The following is a 15,616-nucleotide window of genomic DNA, read 5'->3' as shown; positions in this document are numbered from 1 at the left end:
CCGGGAAAGAAATGTATGACGGAAGAGTCCTCCGCCTTCTGTCTCACCGAGAAATTACACGGCTTTTTCATCGATCGACTCCAACTCTTCTGGTCGAGATAAAGCGCGCGTATCTTGCTTGCCATTGTGAACATTTCCTAACATTGACGTCGCCGTTGTTTGTTGTAAAACAACACAAATATTTAACTGCGAGGTAAACAAGTTCATGGAAGAAGTTATTTGTAACGTAAACACGTAACGGAAGCCAATATCGAGAAACATGGTGGATATTGTTTTCTTATGAATATCGATGCGAGCGTGCCCCCCACTTCCCACTGGGAATAGCAAAAGTCTGTTATTTACATAGGCGATTTCTCCATCCAAACCTCCAGCATCGGTTGGTTTCAATTACCGAAACCGTGATCAAAGGTTTCATTACGAATCAGTGACCGGCGATTGAGCGATCGCTTAATTTACCATAAAGCGAACTTGTACAACGTTTACGGCTGCATTTACAGAAGCGTCGAACAGGGCATCGTTCATAACACGTTGGCAATGCTCCCTTTTTGGTCGTTGCCTCGGAAACTAAACGCGTTATCTCGAACGATTGCCTGAATATGAACGTTAAGAACTACTGGGTGGCAGGCAAACGGTAATATCCAAACCAATCACGGATAATCCAGAGACGAAGATAAATTTACATACGAAAATTTTCTTCGCCGAGCTTTCAATATTTACGGAGGATGTGCAAGAAAGCGATCGGATAACCAGTTAGAAAGTTAAGAAAACCTAGTCCGAGAGCGAACAGAAAGAGGTTTCCACGTGTCTGAAGGTTCGCAAACGTTTCGCATACTTGCTTCGTAACCCGAACGCAGTTACCTTTCGCCTGATACACCGTGATTCTTCGCAGAGGCTAAAGAAAATCTAGACAGAAGCAGACTAGCGAACAGATCACCGTTAATTCACATGAGGGTTAATGTTGGAGTGGTACGGTTGGAAGATCAAAGTGCGTTTGCAACGAAGGTCTCGAGAAAATTGAAGGAGAAGTATCGCGGCGGTCAGTAACGGGTCGAACGATGCGTTTTCCCAGGGAGGAACAAGCGGCGAGCGCTCGCTCAGACCCGCAATTTGCAATTTGCAAAAGAGGCAGCGCTTTTGTCGATCGGAGGCCGGTGAATGGCCGCGCGAATTGGAAAACGTCGGTTAGACGTCTGCTAGTGACGGGTGCTCGATCAGCCGGTTGCGCCGTGCCCTTTTGCCGCAGCCGCCGACTTTCCTCTGCTTCGGCTGCTTTCGCTTCACACCACCGCGTTTCCCTCTCTTTCTTTTTAATTTCATCGCACCGAGTGAATTAGTGGCCTGTTCCTCACCGACCGGCCGGCTTCCTTCGTTCGCCGTCGAATAAATGGCTGACCGAGTTCCAGTGAAATCGAGAGTTACTGGATCAACTGTGTTCCCCTGTGTTTTTAAATCGCTGGATTATCGATAATGATGACTCGTGGAATCGGTCGCCTGTGTATAAACTGCGGCAGTTTAAACCTCGTGGGTCTTTCTTTTCTCATTAGCTGCGAAAAGTAAGTACACCGGCGTTCGCTTCTGTATTATAGAGGAAATTCTGAGATAAAGTTGCGTCAAGTTTTAATACACAAATTTGTGTCTGATATCGAGAGAATATAAAGCTGAACACCCTACGCTCTCCACTTTTATGAGACTCTCAACTTCGTAAAGCGATGTCACAAATAATCAGCCGACTCAGGACAATTATTCGTTTGGCCATACTGTCGTCAAAATATGTCGGTAAATTTTGTTAATCTTCGTAATACAGAGGTGCTCGTTTGATTATTTTCCGGCATCAGAAACGCATTGGTTCGCGAACGAGTTTCCGCCCGCCACGTCGTCGAAACGAACACCAGCAGCAGTTATACGGGTGTGCCCGTACGCGTTTAAACGAATGCGATGAAACAGCAAGTTTGATTACTTCGTGAAACATTTTACCGCATCAAGTTTGCCTTTGATCGCGCGATTGTGAGCGCACACCGGACACATGGAGCGCCACGTAAGAAAGACAGCAGCGTGGGTGTTTTTCGGTATGTCGAGTAGGGAACGTCCCAAAGGAGGCGTCGGCGTTGTCAGCAAATAGCCGTGCCGCCTCTCGTTAACATTTACATCTCTGATATCGCCGTTTCCGATGCACGAATATTTGCAAGATCTCGATTACGCTTTACACACGCTGTTTATTTAGCCAAGAGCAACTTCTGTCAGTCCCGTAGACATCGTATACACGACATCTTCGATCTACTAGGAATGAACATTTTCCTCGTTTTGTTCTGTCTTGCGTACGAGTTTTGGACGTCTAAAATCTATTTACGTTATCCACATCGATCTCCGTGTAGCGAGATAAAAATTCCGAATTTTTTCAACTATCACTAGACTCCTATCTCGCAGAGTTTGTAGGAGTATTAGGTACTATCTGCAGAGCCACAAGACAAATCCTTTTTTTCCAGTAATTTTCCATGGTGTCAGCAACGAAACGAGTACTGGTTCCATCTGTTATTTCATATTGTTACCAAGGATCCTTTATACCCTGTAGCTCACGTAGCTTCCATTCCGCGATATCCCTCGGTGTTTCCTCCTAACATTACCGGTAGTTCTGCAAACATTAGAAAAGTGTTCACGGTCAGCAGCTGCGGAGGGACCGCGGTTGCTGGCCACAGCGGAAACGCAAACGAGATTACGCCGCTATCTGGCCGAGTGTCGGCGACAAAGGAAAATAAGAAACGGTTCCTGGCGACGTGACGGCAACAATTATGCGACAATTAACGGGCAACGCAATTACCACGCACACTGGCTACCGCAAATTTCCACGGAACCCCTCGCTGAAACCCTACGCTACGTCATTCGAAACCACATGCGCTTACACACGTGCATATACGAAGGCGTGAAGGTTCTTTGCAGTCATGGGACGAGGGAGGAAAAGCAAAGAACCGCGTTGGAGAGGCAAGTGGAGGGTCGAGCCAGGAGGGTTCGACGGGTCGCGAATTGGATGCGTCGAGACAGTCGAACGGAGAAGTTCTTGCGTGGCGGATCGCGTGAGTTCGCGCGGAACTCGCGACCAGGCCGCCGAACCATACCGGCGCGTCTAGTCCGCGTGCTCGCGCGAAGAGTAGGCCAGGAGGGGTGAACGAAGAGGAGCCGTGCTACAGTCAGTCGGCGGTGAGACTCCGCGTGCGACATCTCGTTGCCGTGGCTCTTTCCTACCCTCTACGGTCCGACCCTCGCGATTTTCCGCTTCTTTGTCACGTGTGTTTATGTGCTTAACTTCGATCACGACGAGGAGACAGAGGGTGGCGGCTCCTCGAGTGAAACGCAATCGTGTAAAGTTCGATTAAAAGTGCGGCTTTTTATGAGGACGAGTCTGCGCTTGATCGTTACTAGGATCGGTTGAAAGTATCGGGTAGGAGGACGAGTGGTCGTAGGGTAGGGTCCGATTTTTATGGGTGTTTCATGAAGTAACGTTGGGTCTCCCTGTTACATATTGTTCGACGATTCGGTCGGAGCAGAGACCGATGCACGGCCGCGACAAAAATATCCACGAAAAATCTCGGCAGGCGGCCAAGCGGCCTCGAAAGATCGCTACGGTTCGAGGGACGGGTTTGATAAGATAATTTAAAGAGGGACTCGAGTCGTCGAACGTTTGATCTCGCTGGACTGCGCGAATTTTTCTTCAGAAAGGACGAGTAGTTTTTCCTTGGCGTACGAAAAAATTCTAGTTAACTCGAGCGTCGGAATTTTTTCGCCATGCCTTAACCACTGGCTGCACGAAGATCGACGATTCAGAGTCGGCCAAAAAAATCAGGCATGAGATTGCTCGGTTTTACGAAGTGGCTGTTCACGTGGCTATGCATATTCAGTTTGCCAAGGGAAAAACAAACGAATGAGAAGTTTATACCGGTATCCACGGGAAAACCGGCACGGCGATTTTCAGCAGGGCGCGTGCTTTCTCTTTCTCTCGTTCCTTCCATGCCCGTGTCGGCAACCAAACGAGCGTTTTTATTTCGTCGCCGGGAAGGAGATTAACAACCGAGGTAAACAGTTTACCGTAGGACAAAGTGCAGAAGCCATAGGAACTCGCGATTTCACTAAAAAATCCAACAGGCCGCGAGCTCTTCCATCAACGTGTCACGCGAAAAACAAGCTCGCGCTTCATTTCACGCGTATGTTCTCGTGTATTCCGTAGAAAGATCCATCCATTGATGTTAAAAATTGTCAATGGAAGGGAAAACGCGTGAAAACGTTTTGTCATTTTGCTTGGCGACGGGGCATACGCGTTAACGAGATAAAAATCATTCAAAGTAATCGTCTCGAAAGCAAGAGACGCACGCTCAAAAGTCACTCGAATCAAAGAGATAATCCATTCACGGCTTATCGAAGAACAGGCTTATCGGTTTTCAATTTACACGGATGCTTCGATACTTTGCTGTTCTTTATGAGGAATATTCGATCGCCAGTCACGCTGCTGATATACTTCGATCCTTCCTATCGTCCCATAAAATACCACACCACACAACCCCTATCGGCATAACCCTGGCCGTTTTGTTTATGCGCTTTTATCGAAGCTAGGCCGTCGGTCTATCAACTTTTACTCTCGTCGATAAATCATTCTACCTCTCTCTTCTTCGTTTTTCTCCTTCTGCCGTCGTATATATATATCGTTCGAAACTCGAAAATATTTGTCACGTACGAATAACGAGGTAGTGGTGGATTCGCACGCAAATGTAACCGCGTCGATTCAACGCGATAGTCCCAGGGGAATTCGCGGAGTTCTAACTCCGGCAAATCCACGCGATCAAGCACAGCTCGTCGCCAATTTGCACGCTGAATCGGCCACTGATATTGCAGCCGCTGCCGCCACATTCGGTCACGCGCCGGATGAAATCCAGAGCCGAGTGGCAACAAGATTGCAGAAACGTATGTGATCCGCGAGTGAGAGCGAGTGAAACGCGACGAACAAGGAACGCGATCGTGAACGCGCAGAACGCGTCAAAATTCGCGTGTGTGCTCGCACTAAATATAAGAGAAACACGGGCTATCCATGTGAAAAACAAAGGTTTGTTCGTCAGTGTCTGTGATCGTGGATCGCGTGTGCATCGACGAAGATCATCGAGCGAGACCGTGTAGCAACAACGGATCCGTGGAAGCTGGGAGGAACGTTAAATGAATGTTGTTGCAAGGGGTGGCTGTGATCGTGAGAGTAGAAACGGTGCACGGCGAAATCGGCCGATTTCAAGTCATAAATGCGCGAGAGGAGGAGCCCACAATGGTGGCTCAGCTCCCGCAACAAGTTCTACTGCTGCTCGTACTCGGTGAGTGGCACATGCTCGCTGTCTATATTCTGTTATATATTTAGGCGGCGGTCAAGTTGGCCGAATCGTCTTGCGTCCCGCGTTCCTCTAAAATATAGCTTCGACCAGCCGATCGTTATGTCCGATCGTTCTCATTCGTCTCGGCTCGCTCGAGTCTCGAGACTGGGCACGGTGAATATCGCGCTGCTACCTGTTACGCAGCTATTTGTTTCTCTGAAAGATTTCCTTCCTATTCCCGAGCGAAGCCTTTAATCGAATGATAGAAGTTGGCATGGCTGTGTTCGCGTTAATTTCGTTTCACGAATTCGTCCGAAACAAAATACAATTACACGTATATCGATTCGTTTCGGCGACCTAGAGGAATCAAGAGTTTCGCGTAACTAGGTTTAGCTAGTCGATCAGTCGACAGTTACAAAATTTTAACAGACTAATTTATCGATTCGGTACTCGGAGAACTTCTATCGGAAAGTTTGTCAAATCGTGTTAATTGTCCGCCCTATCGATGCTATGTCCGTCAATGGGGTTTGTGTCGCTTCTGATTTCTGTCAATTCGAGCGTCTATCGATTGGCTGGTCGGTGACCGCGCTAACAAAAATCTCTGCCAATCAATTCCTCCGTCAATAGGGAAGCTCGTCAAGCCGCGCGCATAATCTAGACATTTCGCGCGATCAATTACATTGTTCCGTGTCAGGAGGTTGAATTGCGCTTTCAGCCAGACGGTAACTAGAACAGTTTGCATTGTTCTTGGTGAAGCAAAGTGTAAACTGTCGCTAGCTTTCAGGAACGCGGATTCTGTCTCGCGTCGAGACAAAGAGATTCCTTGTATTTTTAAAGCTGAAGCAAAATCACGGGGAAAATTTCGCTTTCGCCCATTATCGCGTGGAATTTCAACGTCTTCGTCCCGAGTTCGATATCGATTTGGTTGCTTGTTCTCTCTCAACCTTAATTCGGTTGCGTTGAACCGCGTTGTCGGACAGGCAGAAAATTTGGAGCTCGATCGACTTGACTAGGAAGGGACGATATGGTCGGATGGCTAATCCAGTAGAAGCCGACCCACTAGAACGAGAAGCGACGTTTAATTAAACAGGATTATTCGGATAGAAGTAAAATGAATAAAGTTTCCTCGAAGAAGACCGCGTCTGAAGATACACCGTATAAACTTGCCTCGACTATAAACACGAGATCAGAGGCTGTCTGTCGCCGAGCTTGGAGATTCAGGCACAGACATTTTAACAAGCCGCGGTAATTGCAAAATTATACGACGAATCCTGGAACAACTATAACGAACTCAACCCTTTTACGTATCATGATTATCGATCCATAATGTCCACTCGTGGCCTTGTATCATTGTATTCTAGAAGAATAACTCACGACATCTTGTTTGCTTATAAAGTGTTTAATAGCCTTATAGATTGTCCTCGAATCATCGAGAATTTCTCAATGTTCCTGTTGAGATATGTATAATTTTCTGTGCTGGACTGAGTTAAATGCGTAGTAGAGATACTTGTATGTGAGTGTCGGTGTGTGGAGGTATGTGTGTGCGCGGCGTCCCAAAAAACAGATGACTGTAAACTAGTCAGTCGGTTAAGAGTCGGTTAAGAGTCGGGTATGGAAGAAAGTGCTGAGACGCGTGCAAGTATGTATCGATGAATATATAAGGAATCGTCCATGAAATAAATATATTACTATTTTAATATGAATCGTTAGTGAAAATTTAGTGTTCCTATAACATTATCTCGGCTCCAAAGATCCACAATTCTCAACAGTTCCTACTAGAAATTTACGACATTACGTTTATATATATCGTTTGAGTACGTTACTGATTTTAATTACAACACGTTAAATATCAACAATGCATATCCACCTCCATCGATGTATTTCCTTAAATTTCCGGAGCAATTAAAACCTTTTACTGCGTCTCATCTCAATTCACGATTGAATTATAACTTACAATGTGTAATATACCATTGTATAATCTAATGGGTTTGTCCCTTAAACAAATTACAATTTCGAAATAACCACATCTTGCGGAACGCGCGATCGTCGCTTTGGTCGTTACGCTCTTCAGTGATCACAGAATGGTACAATGAATATCGCGCGTAACGTCGACTTATTCGTAATCATTTACGCGTGAAACGAGAGAGACATAGCGAGAGCAATGTTCCAACGTAGGAATATCAGTCTCGCTGCCAAGAAGTCTGCGTCGTTTAGATAAGTTCCGTCTAAGCTGCGTCAAAGGAAAGGCACATCGATCCGTGAAACAAAACTGTTCCTATTGCAGAGGGAGGTAGTTGGTTCAAAGAGCGCAGCTGCATCGCTTCTCGCGAGCCAACCGACTCGATTGCCTTTTTATCACTTGAGCGACGTTATATCGGATCCGTTTCTCTTTTGTTCGGCATCGCGACATCATTCGTTGTCACTTTACAGTAGGGAATTCGCGTCCACGACGCGTGACATCGTTCGGGAAACGACGAGGCGCTTTCCTCGTCCGGAAGGATGAACGATGTCGACGAACGAGGACAAGTTTTGTCGTGCTGCGGCAGCGGTTTTGCCCGAGTCCGTCTCGAACAATGCACGACAGAGAACGCATCGCTCAAAGGGATCGTCGAAAACACCCTTGGTGGCGGCCAAACTTGTCCGTCGTTACGATAAATCAGCTCCTCTTATTTGCGTACGCTCTAATTTGCGTTCGTTTCACCAAGTTTGCTTTAGCATTGTACTTGGTTCTTCTTACGCCGTGACCCGATCGAAACCGGTCAAACGGTTAATCTTTGACCGCGTTCGTCTAAACGTAGTCTAAACAATGCCGATAGATTTATAACCACATACGCGTTACACGTCGATACGCTTGAATATCGGCTGGCACGTGGCTAATCGAATCAACGATTCACAAAGGAACGACAAACGTAGCTACCGACAGGCACGGTAATCGGATTTCATTCATTCGCGGATTACGTGCTTCTCGTAGGTTCACGAACGAAGGTGTGAGAACGACGAATCGCTTGTCGAATAACGAGAACGAGATGCTCGGCACATTTTTCATTACGAATTATGTTTGATTGATTATTACGCTCTGTCGATCCGATGTTCGTGCCGACTCATAAATTTCCATAGAAAAGCGTGAGTCACGGCATACGGAGCAGCCAATCATGATTTCAATATCGAAACCTTCCACCGATCTTTTGACGAATTGTACGTCATCGAAAACGTACGTTCTATCAGTCGGAGAATACTCGAAAGGGATAAAAGCGGACGACCGATTTCATCGAGATGTGATCTCAGAGTAATTACCGTTCTCTGGTAGACAGCGACTATTGTCTTTGCAGGACACTTCGGAATTTCAAGAATTAATCGAATTATCGATGCTACAACGTCCTCCGTTGTAGCGGCAAATCAATTTGCGCTCGGCGAATCCTCCGATAATTTTCCAACGACGGTCGAGTTTTCGTTTCGATCTTCGCTATTTGCACTGGACGATGGAGTTTTACGATTTCCATTTGTCATCTGTCTTCTTGCATGTCTGCCTATCTTTCGAGGCGCTTTTCACACAAACACTTTTAAAATCCTCTTTTCGCTGGTTCCGAGTAAGCACATTATCGGCTTGCAGCTTCGTTACTGCTCGACATTTCCATCTCGGAGACGGACCGCGTTCCTCTTTGTTTCCCTAGCTCCTAGGAAGCCAGGCAAACGTTCGATCCTGTTTGAAGACAACACGCGGCTGCATGCGCGCTTTATCTCCAACGTTTCATCTTTCAAAAGACGACATTTTATCCCCTGCTACTGCGCTGCTCCATTTCGCTGCTCGTCGATCTTTCTATCGAGGATTACCCGGACGTTTCAGGGGTTTCTTTCATTCGTTATTCGATGCTGAACGAGCTCGTAAACTCGATGCAAAATTGAAGCTAGGATTCGAGCGAATACAGTTGATAACCGAATTGAAGGTTCAAAGGAATAGATATTGAAAGAGGAGTGCTTTGTTTTCTATCGGCTGGCTCTTGAAAGGCTATTCTACGAGCAAATGACTATGTTCAAGTGCTCGATTCGCTGCGAAGGATAGCTGAACTAGATCGAACACCTCACAGGCCGAAACCGAATATTATGGAAAACCCTTGCTCGGGATTAAGCGGCTACATTTAACCAGTTTCACCTCTAAATGGACTGTATGCAACGTGATTTCAGCGAGTTCACCAGTTGTATTAAATATACCTCGGCAACTTGAGCCCGTGAAATTTCCACATTCACCGAAGCTAAAGATACCAGCGCCCATTCACCGTCGACGTCCCTCGCGGCGTCGATTTCGCGCGCTCGCAATTATTCAGCTCCTCGGGCGTCCCGGCGCGGTCGCATTTTTCCCCGTGATACCTGACGTCGACGTCGACGTTGTCATCGCGGTTGAACGCTGCTAGCGACATTAAGCATTTCAATAAAGGAAGAAAGGCGAATCTCGGCGTACAAAGGGGCTATGCAGCGCCAACTTATCCCTCGTCATCGCAATAACGCATTTATGACGAGACCGTGTAACACGATGGAATAAAGCGATGTTACGGCCTGACGAACTTTCGCCTGCGGAAAAAATAATATAAAAACTTTGTACGAGAGATTTTCGCGTTACGAGGCACCAGGTCAGTTCTCGGTTTTCAGGATTTATGAAAGAAGATGACGGGGGAAGGAGTCGTGATTCGTGAACGATATTTCTCGGGATCATTGCAATCCCGCGAACGCGTTCGCGGGAATTACGTGGGCACGGGGGTTGCGGTGTATGCGCGGCGATCATCGAGTTCGCAAATTTAATATCAGCCGGAGGAAAAGCTTGATAAACTCGGCTATCAGCGTCGACCGGGTTAAAACCCTGAGAGCCAGGCGCGGCGTAGGAGTTGCTCCCTTGGCCGACGCCGAGGTTTATTAAAGTCAATATATCGCACGGACAATTTGCAGCTCTAATTGGTAATAAATATTACGGCGTGGCGCCGCGAACCATGACGTTGCAGGCAAGATACTGGATCGTGAGTTTCCGCGACTGGAATTTAGGATATCAAATTGAAATTCGTATATGGATGATTCGATGGATCAATAGGTTCCACGTTGGCCAGGAATAAACGTGTTTACTGGCAGGTTCCGCTGCGGAATAATATTTTAGAAAGCAACATATAAATTGTGACAGCGGTTGATACGAGATGGAGAATTCGAGGGTCGGTTACACGAACCAACGATATACGGCAATATAGTCGATGTTTTGTCGATACTGCAACGAAATTCGGAGCGCCACGCTCACGCGTAGCGTAACCATTCGCAAACCGACGTGTAAAACTGTTTACCATCGAGCATGGTGGAGATGGTGCGCAAACAGTGGACCGTGGTGCAGAGAACGTGACGAGGAGTGACCAAGATCGTGCTCAAACGCAACAGAGGACAGAGTTATAGTTCTCAAGTATATGAGATCCGTTAATCCATTCTTTGGTTGCGCGGACAGTCCTCGACAATGGAACAAAGGAACGAATATCCGAAATTCAGAGGCAAAGAGGCGGACCAATTTTCGCCTGGAAATATTATCGAGCATCTATATTTCCGAATGGGGATCCGGGTGCAGCGGGACTGCAGCGTCGACGATAGATAAAATTCTAATAATTAATAGGTATCCCGTCTGTTTGTTCCACGAGTTATCGTTTCAACCCACGAAAAAAGCTTCTATCGCTTGGCTCGAGAGTAAGGTAGGTTATACAGGATGGTTGGTAACTGATAGTGTACAAGCGGAAAGGGGGTAATTCTACGCAAAAAAAGAAGTCGAAAAATATAGAACAAAAATTAAAAAAAAATTTTTTTTTTAATTTTTTTAAAAATCTACAGTGAGATCCATTGTAACGAGACGTGATAAAGTGCGCGCGTACCGAGCGAAAATTCAAAGTCGATTTTCTCGAAAACAAAGCCTCAAACGGAAAATTTTTATTCTATATTTTCGACTTCTTTTTTCGCGTAGAATCACCCCCTTTCCGCTTGTACCACCAGTTACCAACCACCCTGTATATCGAGAATCGGTCGTACAAAACCCAGTAACGATTTTAAAAATCGATAAACGATGTTATTGTCACATCGAGTTGAAGCACGACGCAGCATGTACAGGATCTAGAGGACGACAGATTTGAACTCGTAATCGAATCGCGAAAGGATCGCAGGAACTCGAGACTGTTTAGTTTATAACGCAAACGACGATATGGAAGGGGCAAGTCGATTAGCGCCACTCGAAAATAAGTGCCAATTGATACGCGCGAACGTTCGTACGTTCGGGTAAAATTCGATAATGATAGATTTTGGTGTTAGTGCGAATAAATCGGCAATGCAGTGTATAACACGGCAACGGAACGCAGGGAACGAATCTTTCGAAAGAAGCGCGCAATTCGGAACGTAACCGTAGAAATTCGCTTAATTAAATTTGCAGTCTCGCCAGTATCAATGAAGACTTCGATTAATTGCACGCGGAAGCGTTCATCAGTGAAATTGGATTTCGCGCAAGCCCGTAGGAACGCGTCGTTTCCACTCGATTTTCTCTTCCCAACATGGGCAATAAGCACGGCACCGTTGAATCCTGCGGAGCTACTGCTTTCTCCCATTGCCGATCGCAATTATGCATTTACAATGCCCGAATAGAGTCCAAGGGTTCAAAGCGCGCGACTATCTCCCCGAGGCTTAAGCTCGAGGGTGTCTTACGAGCGGTCGAACGGATCACCGAACGATACCGAACGACGAGGAACGACGAGACCAGAGTATTAGTCGTTTGTCTCTTGAAACAACAATGCAATTTAATACAGAGGGGGGAGATAGCGATGCTTATCCAGGAAAATACTTGCCACATGATATAGTGGATATCGTTTGATTTTTACAACTATGATGGTACTTATCTTCAATGATTTAAATCTCCTGACAGTGATAGGATAATATTTAATATCTTTGTCAGTAAAGTAGCTAAAGATATTGCTGACTATTGCGTATATCATCCATCTGCTTTCTCTCAATGTGCAGTCAACTGCGGTTAAGAGGCTGAAGATGTTATCTGTCGTTACACACTGAGCGGCGTCGCACATTGCATCGATACTATTAGGTTGTCCGAAAAGTTTCTTTCGTTTTATGAAGAAATAATAGACGCACAAGGTTTTTTGTTTTATATTATTTCGTCGAATAACGTACGATGCATTTTGTTCTGTTGAGATAAACACCGGGACATTTCACAGACTTGGTTTCACATTTGTACGAAAGTGCACTGTTGTAGGAAACATGTTTGCGAAAGAAAGACATTTTCCGGACAACCTAATATAATTCCATAAATCGAATGGTCAATCTTGCTATCTGAATATCGATACCTTTGGTTAATCTATAGTATCCTTAAGATATCCTGTCCAGCATTTCATATGGCAATATTATATTACACTCTTTTTCCTTTTATACTTTGTTTTTCTATCATTGCTCCTTATATATATGTACTTTCCCCCCTTTTTTTCGTATATATGTATTTATTATTCTATTTTCTGTCCTCTACGTCTATCATTTCTTTACGTTCTATCAGTGGGTTTATCCCGTAAATATAAACACATAAATGAATAAATAAAATTAGGTTTTTCTTGCTGCTCGCGACGTGTTTTGTTCATTATCTCCGTTAGATAAAAATACGACAAAAAAGAACTTTTTCACTTCGAGGTTGCAGAAGTCTCAAGACGGAGGGCATAATGATCTTGCCATAAAAACGATGAAATGTGAGGGATAACTTATAACTTTTTCGTAAGTAGTTCGATACAAATCTCGCGGTAATGTGTTTGCCAAGTTGGAAAACGACCGAACGATTACGCACGATAAGCTCGTGGAAGAACGATGATCGAGCGAAAGGGGATGCGGGCGAGAAAAGACTGATCCGAGGGCAAGGAAGTCTGAAACAAGTGGACGACGGTACTTACAGGTCTAGAGACTATTTGAAGCGTATAAACGGACCTCGAGGAGTGTTTAAATGCGTTGGCTGTCGGGTTATTTCAAAGAAATAGGGGACACGAACCCAGTCGCGGCCTTTGCGGCTCTCGAGACGGCTCTATCAGAGTACCGAAAATGGATTTTCTCGCGAGCAGGCATCGTGAAAAATGGATCACCCGAAAACACCTTCTAGTTTTGGGTCTACATCGTTTTGCAATCATGAAAAATCGTCAATGGATCGAGCTTTCTTCGAGTCGGTTGGATACTTCTTATTAATTTACGATCATAAAAATTCGAATAGTATAGTATAATCATAAAACTAACAATAAGATATAAAACGTCGCTGTTCGTTGTTTCGTACAGTGCGAAAAATGTGCGGCCTGTAAATTGAAAAGAAAAAGCAACGTTACCGTCGGAGTTATCGAAACTATGAAAGAACGATAGAATTTATTAAGATACACAGAGGATATCGGTGAAATCGGTGGAAAATATCAGGCAACGAGGACGTTTCCGGCGACGCAGCAGTCCACTTCCGGCCGGAAGCTTCCGGTTACAGCGGCGGACTCGAAATCACTCGGTGAGAACTTCTGTTCGCGTTTTATTGTTGCTACGCACGAACGAGCTTCCAACGTAGCGTACCATCGGGCGTAGCTATGGACGCTGCTCCTCCATGGAAAATATTTTCGTGAAACTCGAGAACGGTTTAAAAGTTCGAGTGGTTTGAGACACCTCCCACGATCCTCGAAACCAATGGAATCGAGCGTCGTGTTATTTAGCAATTCAGCGAACTCGATGAAATTTCGTTCAACTTTTCCAAATGTTTTCTCTCGCTTTCAGACATTTACAGTCGTTGAATGTTTTCTCGGTATTCGATCGAGGCACCGAGATAGCAAGGAAACGCATAACTCGCATATAAAGCACAGCACGCGGAAAAAATCGCCGAACCGTTTTCCTCTGCGTTTAAACAAAGCGATTCGTTTCTCTCGAAACAACGTTCGGAGGCAACGTATTATTGGCCTTTTTCTGGCTCTCGCCAGTAACGATTGTCTTTCAGCGAGCCAACTGATCGTGGGATCGAGCGATTTTCGTTTCTGTCGGTTAGCGTCACTAACGAAACACCGTTTCCATGGATCTGATATTGCCGCGTGGAATTGCCTTCCATTGCTTCGTGAAATGTTCATTGCTTCGTTGGCTAAACGTTATCGAATTATTTTCTGCCCTCGCTCGTTATGGATTACTCGTTATTTCCGAACGTTTGGCAATCACTCGGGGTCTCGGCAAATGCAATTCTTTCCAGGGTTAATGGAGTTCGTTGCGCTATTCCGAATGCAACTTAAGATAGCAAAAGGTATTTATGAATGGGAAAATTTCGAGTTTCGCACTCTGTGAAATCGGTGCGGTATCATAGGTTGATAAAAATTCCATTTCTATATCGAGAACCTATATTATTCGAAAGCCATTGAAATTCCCGTGCATACTACTATCGAGTACTTCCGTTTCTCGATTCGACGGTAGCGATTATTTGTTCGGTGGATTGAAAGCAACGTAAGGGTTTCATCGATTATCGGGAATAACTGCATTATTACATTCCTGCGGACGCCGGACGGCGCAAATGGCCCGATCGTAAATGAATCGAGATTCTTTTGATACAACGTTACTGTCTGAATTGTTTCTATCAACGCGCCGGTGTATGCTGGATTCGCGAAAATGTCAGATAATACCCTCTAAAAGCCATAAAACATTTCGAAGGTATCGATACGAGCCGTTCATTTTTGTTGCCTACTACTTGACTCAACGCGATAAAACTGAACGTCCGATAAAAGCGATACGGTATCCTTAGACACCGAATGTATGTACATAAGATAATGTATGTACACGTGCATAAGATATAAAAAGCAATTCCCCATTGTATCGGCCATTTCCTACTCAACCAGATTCGCATGGACGTTCCCTTCCAAGTAGCTTAGTAACAATAAGACAGGGAAAAAAATCTTAATCCCGCCATTCCGAAATTAACCTGAATATCTGGGAGAACAGAATGCAACGCCATAAACTGGAATTCTCGGACAACTCGACGGCACATACCGTGGGATTCAGATGAGCACCTCTAATCTCTTGCTTGCCTCGTGCTGCCAGAAACCCTAGGGTAATTGTCACAAGGGATTAAACCTGTCCCTTAATTACATTTCGATGAACCAATCGGACGCACGTTCAGTCAGAATATTACCTCTGTCTTAATGAACAAAAGGTACACGCTTGATAGAAAGCTTTAATGGAATTCGACCCTGTTTCCACCCTTCTTCACGAGCTTTTCAAAGTTACGG

At 45.3% G+C, this 15,616-nt stretch overlaps 1 protein-coding gene across 5 annotated transcripts in view; it reads left to right on the top strand.

Moving 5' to 3' along the window:
- The first annotated feature begins 3,028 nt into the window (after positions 1-3,028).
- Neto (Neuropilin and tolloid-like) overlaps positions 3,029-15,616 on the top strand; it is an 83,191-nt gene continuing 70,603 nt past the window's right edge. For 2 of the 5 annotated variants that reach the window (XR_011173579.1, XM_069116777.1), the window contains exons 1-2: positions 3,029-3,456; positions 4,879-5,342. Coding sequence is in view for 4 of the 5 variants with exons in the window: in XM_069116777.1 (XP_068972878.1) it covers positions 5,198-5,342 (145 nt within the window). In the remaining variant the exon portion in view is untranslated. Of the gene's footprint in view, positions 3,457-3,743; positions 4,065-4,878; positions 5,343-15,616 lie in introns of those variants that run through there. The other 3 variants (XM_069116779.1, XM_069116780.1, XM_069116778.1) reach the window with 3 other exon arrangements.

The sequence above is a fragment of the Bombus flavifrons genome, chromosome 7, assembly GCF_040668555.2.
Source record: "Bombus flavifrons isolate JBK064 chromosome 7, iyBomFlav1_principal, whole genome shotgun sequence".
In the NCBI taxonomy this organism is placed as follows: domain Eukaryota; kingdom Metazoa; phylum Arthropoda; class Insecta; order Hymenoptera; family Apidae; genus Bombus; species Bombus flavifrons.
Note: the sequence above shows the minus strand (reverse complement) of the source record. Positions and strands in the feature narration are given on the sequence as shown.